At 44.1% G+C, this 8,703-nt stretch overlaps 1 protein-coding gene across 1 annotated transcript; it reads right to left on the bottom strand.

Annotated features, from left to right (window-relative positions):
- Positions 1-5,885: 5,885 nt before the first annotated feature.
- Positions 5,886-7,465, bottom strand: pou4f3 (POU class 4 homeobox 3). The gene is made up of 2 exons (XM_070982888.1): positions 7,306-7,465; positions 5,886-6,931 (listed from the first exon to the last, which is right to left on the bottom strand). Exons 1-2 carry the CDS (start codon positions 7,423-7,425, stop codon positions 5,993-5,995), a joined length of 1,059 nt encoding a protein of 352 aa, XP_070838989.1. The 5' UTR covers positions 7,426-7,465; the 3' UTR covers positions 5,886-5,992.
- Positions 7,466-8,703: the final 1,238 nt, after the last annotated feature.

Raw genomic sequence — 8,703 nt, 5'->3', positions numbered from 1 at the left:
TGGATATGTCATTTTACTTTACTCTTAACTACTATACAGCATACTTGTTGTTTGTATGTACAGTGTGTGGTGCTCACCTGCGGCCATATTTAAAGTGTATTTTTGGGCTTTGTGGTGGAGCAGAGACATTTAAAGGTTCAGAGTCTAGGATTAAGTGGCATCATCTCTAAAGCCAGATTTTGGTTCCTCTGTTCTGGGCTTCAGTAGAAACATGGCGGAAAAAGGCGAATCCATCACTCCTTTGTTCATGATTGCAGCAAAATGTGACAGCCATACTGGTGGAGCTAATCTAAGGTGTGTGAATGGTCATGACTTTGGATTGGATGATGTCCCTCATCTGCAGGAGGGCGTAGCCTCCTCATACCTCCTCCGCTCTCGGTTGCGGGTCCTCCGGGTGCGCCTGCTGTCACAGGAGTTTAGCGTCAGACCGTTCGGGCCGGCAGGGACGCACTCACCTTGACATGATCAAGTTGGAAATGAAAAGAGCAAAATCCAGACGGTCAGGAAGAGAGACATGTCGACCGTTAGGGATTTAGCCTTTTCTGTGCCGTGATCCTCTCTTTTCCTATCTCTTTTCATTCACGTCATTCTCTCTGGTTTCCTCCTTCCTTTCCTCCCTTCATCCATCTTTCCTTCCTTTAGTCTTTCCTTCCTCTTCTACTTCCTGTCACTCACTTTGGTGTCCCTTTCTCTTTCTTTATCTTTTCCTTTCATCCTCTCTCTCAGGCTGTGATCACTCTCCTCCTCCTCTTCTTCAACTCCTGCCTCTTACACTCATTTCCATCCTTTTCCCCTCTCCTCTCTTCCCCCACACCCCCTTTTCCTGCGTCTCACTACACGAGAGCCACATTTTCTTGGAGAGGATTATTATGTTCAGCAGACTGTATGGTGATTATATGTTCATATACTCTAATCTGAGTTTGTGTGCAGGCCCGCGCCCGACCAGCTAAGTGCTTTGTCGAAAAAAAATCACGCCACAGTGAGTTATTTCTGGCTGGGTTAATCTTATTTCTCTGGGCACTTTGATAATGGAGAGGACTTGAATAATGAATGGGGTGTATAATACTGTTCTTCAGGCCCGCTGAATGAATTAAACAACTGCCTATAAGCGAGTTTCTGTGAGTGTCTCTAATATAGACCCCTGCGCTCGTCCTTTGTGCTTTCAATTCCATGCTCTTATTTTGTATTTTTGGAAATTGAACAGAAATAAATGCTTCAGCCCCGAAGAGAGAACTTTACTTAAGTGACGAAATAGCTATTAATGAATGCTGAAATACAGATCACATGAGTTATCATGCTAGAGGAAGGATCTCTCTCCTCTCTCCCTGTGCTCACGCCCCTTCATGTGTGTGTGTGTGTGTGTGTGTGTGTGTGTGTGTGTGTGTGTGTGTGTGTGTGTGTGTGTGTGTGTGTGTGTGTGTGCGTGCGTGCGTGCGTGCGTGCGTGTGTATCTCAATAGTCTCTGCATAATGCATGGTGTGTTAGTTAGCAGACAGCTTGACCTCACACACACACCATGAGACTCTAAATGTTTCTCCATCGCTGAAGTTCACTGGTTCACAGAGAAATATCAGATTAATGATGTTGTCTGGAGGAGGGTGATGATATTTCAGAACACAGAAGTATGTTTCTTTTCTGAACTCGTAAATCATTGATTTGTTTTTTATTTGATAATATGTAAGTAGAAGCGACACGGGATCAAGTTTTGCTTTGCTCAGAAAAAGGACTCAGCTACTGTCAGCAAGTTCCTTTTAGTTGTGACACTATTTTCATTTTTCTAATTCTATTTTATGTTGATTATTCACTTGATTAGCTGATTCAGGCTGTAAAATCACAGAAAATTCACCCATCACAGGCCCATCAGACCAAAATGATGTCCAAAAACTGTCTGACCAACTTTTAAAAACCTTAAAATATTCACTTACAATAACAGAGTGAAAGGCAGGACACCCTCACCTTTGAGATGCTGGAATGGATAAATGATTAATCGATTATCAAACTTGTCAGTAATTTTTTTTGCTTTTCTTTGGTATTGATCTCATTGGTCATTAATGAATTGACTAATTGTTTCATCACTGTGTGACACTGTCATGCCAGACCTTGCTTTCACCATATCTCTGTTGGTGGTGGATGAAATATTAGGTAAAGTTAAAACCACTCTTTTATAATATTCATTACAAGTGACATCCTCTATTTAAAAAAGCAGTATTCAAGTATTACCTTTTCACTAATCGTAAAAGTAAAATGAAAGACTTTGCAGGCAAAATGACCTCAGTCTGAGTTATCCTATGTCATTAGGAAACAAGTACCAATGTAAAAAATATGAGTTGAATTCTTACGTTGACTGAGGTGGAGCTGAGCTATTTTCTATACTGTTAAGGAGTTTACTTTGCTGTATAACAGCACATTGTGTTTTATACCCTTTTCTAGATTTTTTTTTTAAAGATCTTATTGTTTAAAAGATTGGCAGTAACCCCCTTAAATTGTATACAGTATGAATATAAATGAACATAAAATGAAAATACCTCAGAATTGTATAAGACAGTGCTTGAGTGAATAATTAGCTGTAACCAAAATAAGCATTAAGTTTGCTGTTTTCTGATAGAGAGACATTCATAACGTGGATTTATGCACCACAGTGCAGAGAACAGAGAGGAGAACAGCAGCTACAGATGGACAGCATCTTCTTCTATACCTTTTTAAATGACATCCACCACCGGGCCTCAGGTTTCCAGAGAGTAACACAATCTCACTGCGTGTTTGCGTCCATGCTGGTGCTGCACACAGGTGTGTGTGTGTGTGTAGACTTCAGCAGTAGGTCGGTCTCGAGCCGGTGTGGCTGCTGATGATAATAGAAGGTGACTAATAGAGAGCGCAGAGGTAGCTGTCTCCCTTCGCTCTGGTCACATTTGTTGCTACTGGCGTCGGATGAATTATTGAGTTCGGGGTGTTTGGGGCTCCCACCCCTCCCCTCACATTCCCTCACTCTGCTCCCAAGGATGACAGCCACCGTGTGTGTGTGTGTGTGCGTGTGTGTGTGTGTGTGTGTGTGTGTGGAGAGAGACTATGTGTACATGTATGTGCATCCATACTTCAGCAATTAAACGGAGCCTCATTCTGTCAAAAATGGTCTTTCCTGCATGAAAACATCTCAAGCACACACACACACACACACACACACACACACACACACACACACACACACACACACACACACACACACACACACACACACACACACACTCTCTCTCTCTCTCTCTCTCTCTCTCTCTCTCCTTCTGTCCTTTTTTTTACTGTCTTTCTCTCTCTCCACTCTGTCTCAAACACCGGGCCTAACTTTTTTTTTTTTTTGTCTTTTAGCTCTGGTGATTCAGTTGCTTTAACTCTAAATCAATTTGCACGAGGTTTGATTCGAAACGAGTTTTCCCATCAAACATAATACACAAACTGGCCCGGCACACCTCCATTATTGCACGAGAAAAACGCAATATACCTTTCAGCTGCTGCTGAATAATTGAAGTGCCCTCAGTCGCCACATGCCGCGAAGCCTTCAGCTCAGCTTACCACACAGCCAGTGCGTTATGATATCTGTCCGGGTATTACAAAGATCAATTATTCACACGGCGACGCGCTTTTTTACGTCAGAAACACCTCATTCAGAACACAGGTGAGGCGTTTGAGGACCTGATCGGTATTATTCTTAATAATAATAATCATAATAATAATAACTGCCATGAAAAAATGTGGCACAGTTTTGGAAAGAGGCGCAACAATTAACATTTGCTTTTTATCTTCCTTTCCCCTCGCGGACAAAAAAGTCGTATTTAACGCCATAAATTATAGACGGTTATTAATCACCTCTCAGCATCAAAGAGAATATTAATAAGAGCCACAAACGGTTCCGTGTTACTGCAAAATATCGATCCCCTGGCTGTCAGCAGCCCGCCGACAGTCTCACTGGGAAAATCACACAACCGCGGGTCATGTTGACTGTGGGAGGAAGCTTTTCATGTTTTTTTATTAATTCATTGATTTTTTTTTTTTTTTTTTTTTTTTTTTTTTTCATAGAAATATTTGGTTAATATTAGGAGAAGGTGGCCAGGGTGGATGTTACGCAGAGAATAATCAGGAATTGGGAGTAAAATGTAATTTTAGCAATATGAATAAAAATGGCCTCCAGTGGATTTTATGGGCCTATACGAGGAAAAAATGAAGTGCGATGAAGAGTCAATATTTTCAGCTCTATTAATAATAATAATCATTAATAATAATAATAGCATAGTTGGCCTATGTTAAATAAATAATAAAACAGACATTAGTGAAATGATGCCTCTATGTGCTGAAATAAAATAAAAGTAAAAAAAAAAAAATTACACAATAAAGCGAAAAAAAAAACTTATTCAAACAAGAAAAACAACATCCTCTAACTTCCCTCTTTCCTCTGTTAACCTGTTGTGCTCGTCTCTCCCTGGGGTCTCCAGAGTTCCCAACTCCTCCACATCACTTGGTTTTAGACCAATATATAATTAATTTTGCATCGTCATTACTTAATAATCTCAATCCCCATGCACGACATAACCCGGTGACATGAAGGCATCCATAATTAAAAAACGGCACTAATTACAGGGAGGAAGGGGCCTTTATAGCGGCAGCAGAGGAGGCGCGTTCTGCGCTTCGCGGTGTGAAAACCGCTGTGAAAATGGAGGCCCTTTTATTTTCTGTGGCGCTTATATCATGTACGACAATACATATTTAATCCCAGCAGAGCTTTGGGGATTTATAAATAAAACAGGCGGGCAAGTTCCTATAAAGAAAACAAAGATTTTATCGCCCATTGGATGGATACGAGAGTTCATACCTTTAAGACGAAAACGCCCCGCGTGAGGAAGTGCTGACAAAGTTCTTATTTATAGGCCTTGCTTGAAATAAAACATCTTAATAAAACACAAAAATAAAATCGCTTTTTCGATTTTTTTTTTTTTTTAGAAAATATCCAATAATTTATTAAGTTTAAACTTCACACATTTTTTTCTCAAGTGATATAAGAGTGAGGGGGGAAAAAAATACTTAAATTAGGTGATGTAGGCCTATACACTATGTATCAGGGCTATATAACAAATATATAGCTCATCAGCAATGCTCCAAAACATGTTCACATCAAAATACTAAAATATAGCAGCAGCCACACGCATGTGCCTCATATATGACGGTGTCATGTCTATTTCTAAATAATTCAAGATAAACAGACTCAGTGTGTCATAGCTTGTGAGAGTTACGGTCATTATTCACATTTGTGCGTAAATGACTATCAGACAGTTCAGGAAGAGGGCAGATTCGTTCTCAAATGAAGAAAGAAATAAAAATGAAGCTTTAAAAAGGTAGGTGAATTTTTCAACCCCTCATCAGTGAACTGACAATAGTCGGAATTCTTAGATTAAAAGAAAGAGAATATGTGAAAACACAGTTAAGATATGACGGTGCACTTCTGCACGTGTGATGTGGACGATAAACTCTGAAACATGTCAAAAAATCAATTATCTTTTCACTAACTCCATCAGTTCAACACCGCTGACAATTAAACAGAACATAAACGTCGCCTCCAAACTCCATTTCTTGGTTTAAATGATAATAATAATAATAATAATAATAAAAAAGGTGAATAAATATCCCTGAATGTGACAAACTGCCAGGGTGGATTTACTGAAGGTTCGTATTCAGTGTGTGCAAGATAACATGATCAACAACATCAAAAATCACCCTCCTCACAGATCAATAACACAATCATTTTAAGTCCAAAACTGAGAAATAAAAATCGAAGAAAGAGAAAGTGCGACGATGAAGAGTGAGACAGGAAATGAGAGTCTTTCTGGAGATAATCCCAAGATGAGACGTGAAGAGCTGTTGATAAATCCCTCTTAGTTGGGCTACTTAGGCTATTATTAATCACTCGATCAAAAATGTAGTAGGCTATTTTATTCATGATGTGTGAAACTCAGTGCACCGCAGAGTATTTCATTCGTTTCTGTTTTTGCCGCTGGTTGCAAAACCACACTCGAACCACGTTCTTTTTCAGGTCCAGTTTTTCGGCGATGGCCGCAATTTTTTCCGAGGAGGGCCGAGGCTGGATGGCAAAGTAAGCCTCCAAAGAGCGCTTTTCCGGCGCGGCGATGGAGGTGCGCTTTCTTTTCCTCTCGTTCCCGTTGAAAAGGTCCGGCTTGCTGCTTTTCTCCCGGTACGCGGCCTCTGCTTCCTCCAGCCAGGCCTGGAGAACCGGCTTGAGCGCTATCATGTTGTTGTGGGACAAGGTGAGGGACTCGAACCTGCAGATGGTGCTCTGGCTCAAGGACCCCACACCGGGGATCTTGAGGTTGGCCAGCGCCGACCCGACGTCCGCCTGGGTCACCCCGAGTTTGATCCTCCTCTGCTTGAAGCGCTCGGCGAAAGCTTCCAGCTCCCTGGGATCCGATTCCACGTCGTTGACGCACGCCATGCCGCCGTGCACTGACAGAGAGTGAGGGTGGGCCATGTTGGCCATCGCCTGGTGCAGCTGCCCCATGGTCTGCAGGTGGTGGTGAGGGTGCTGGTGGTGGTGCGCCGGCGTGGTCATCCCGGGAGGCTCCGGAGCGCCCATCCCGGTCACGGCCAGGCTGGAGGAGAGGTGGTCCAGGAGGTCCCCGGCCTCCAGGGTCTGTCCGAGGTGGTGGTGGTGGTGATGGTGGGAGGCGATGGTGGAGGGGACGTGGGAGATGGGCACGGTGGTGGAGGAAGAAGAGGAGGCTGAGGTGCAGGGGACACTGCTCATGGTATGGTAAGTCACGTCTGGTTTGAACGGGTGGCTCTTGCCGTGAGAGACAATGCTGTCAGCAGCCGCCAGAGCCTCTGCCCGTGCCAGCAGGCTCTCATCAAAGCCTCCGAATATATTGCCCTGCAGCTGCAAGCAAGAGTGCGCATACTGGAGTCAGTGGGGAATTCTGTCAGGCAGCTCTCAGGATCTAAAAAACATTTTCCAAAGGCAAGCAGCGCCGAGGAGAGGAGAGAACCCTCCTCAAAGCGCAGGTCATAAAAATTAATATGAAAGCAAGAGCATTGCTTGAATAGACATGTGGATGAGAGGGGGGAGGAGGAGGAGGAGGAGGAGTGGGATTGGGAGGGGGAGCACAGACAGAGGGAGAGAGAGGGAGATAGCGCATAGAACAAAGTCCTGTCAAATCAACTTTACAGACATTTCCAGTGTGATATTTTTCCCCCTCCTCTCACCCAGTAAGCCTCCACAGCCATTCTCTCTCCCCCCCGACCTGAACGTACCTGCGGGGCGGGCAGACAGACTCTGCGCATGCCCTCCGAGCCTGAGTGCAGGCCGGGATACTTGGGCTCGTGCAGAGCCGGGTGCATGGAGAAATGCTGCTTGCCGTTCATGGTCATCATCCTCCTCCCTGCAAGCACCTCGCAAGCAGTGTGGCCCCTGACATGAACGCCGGGGAGCGGACGCAGCCACAGAGCTCCTCTGCTCTCCTTCACCAGACTGAGCTGGCTCACTTCGGCGGCGCCTCCCGGCCGTCCCTCTCTGCCCCCCTCTTCCTCCCCTGCTCATCCTCCTCCTCTTCTTTCAGCCTCCCTCCCTCCCACCTGCTCTTCTGCTCAACTTACAGGTTGCAAAATGTGGTTCTCTGTGCGCAAGCGTCAAATAAACCCACACGAAATCATTATAATATTCTAATAAATCTTTGTTTATTGGTGATCCTGACTTCACGTGACATTTTTTAAAAGTTTTACTGTTGTTCTTGGAGTATTTTGTGCAAATTATCAATCAGTAAAACCTTTCTGTCTTTTACAAGATGTCATTTATTGCAGGATATCAACCTTTATTATTAAATGAACCATTACAGCCTGTATTATCACTTCCGTTATAAAGAATCAGGTATCAGGTTATTTCAGCACCATGGACAGCGCAGCACCGCTCAGTTTAGGATGGATGGATGGATGGATGGATGGATGGATGGATGGATGGATGGATGGATGGATGGATGGATGGATGGATGGATGGATGGATGGACAGAGTAATTGTACAACAGTTTTGGTACTACATGCTTCAAATAGCATCTAAGGCCTGTGGGTTGCTGACCCCAGGGCCTTGGTCTCTCTCTGTGAACGGCCAATCCTCGGGCCCCCCTTCCAGACTTCTCATGTGGCCTCCTGGTTTAAAGTCACGGAGCCGGGGGCTGGACGCGCCGAAAGAGGAGCCAGGCGGGCAGAGGTGCGCTGATGACACCGCGGGTCCATCCGATCCCGCCGGCCTCCTCTCTGGTTCCCCAGACTCTGAATAATTTAGCATGCGCGGTGGCGGGCATCCATTACCGCGTTGGCATGTCCTCCTTCATTACACAGATTAAAACAGCCAAGGTCTTTTTCTCACCGTGCAAAACCTGTTGCAGGCCGGGGAGCCAAACTTTAAGAGCTGCATGCAGGCTGGCTACCTGCACAAGGAGAGAAAACACAGATTAACGCGGATTTGTGCATTTTTGCATTCATATTACCCAACAGAGACAGATGAAGATACCTTTATTTTACTTTTAGCTTGATTCAGACCTTTTTTTTTTTTATCACAGACTGAATGATTGATTTACTAGACCTTTTTCTGAGGATTGTGTATAAAAAATGTAGCCATACAGCATTGATAAAATGTCAGTCCGACAGAAAAAAAGG

Source organism: Chaetodon trifascialis, chromosome 16 (genome assembly GCF_039877785.1).
Source record: "Chaetodon trifascialis isolate fChaTrf1 chromosome 16, fChaTrf1.hap1, whole genome shotgun sequence".
NCBI lineage: Eukaryota > Metazoa > Chordata > Actinopteri > Chaetodontiformes > Chaetodontidae > Chaetodon > Chaetodon trifascialis.
Note: the sequence above shows the minus strand (reverse complement) of the source record. Positions and strands in the feature narration are given on the sequence as shown.

Bases quoted from the DNA above. Each gene is read 5' to 3' on its own strand.
- pou4f3 (XM_070982888.1), bottom strand. From the start codon at position 7,425: ATGATGACCATGAACGGCAAGCAGCATTTCTCCATGCACCCGGCTCTG. The intron at 6,932-7,305 runs GTACGTTCAGGT...TCTTGCTTGCAG, and splicing joins TCTGTCTGCCCGCCCCGCAG to CTGCAGGGCAATATATTCGG.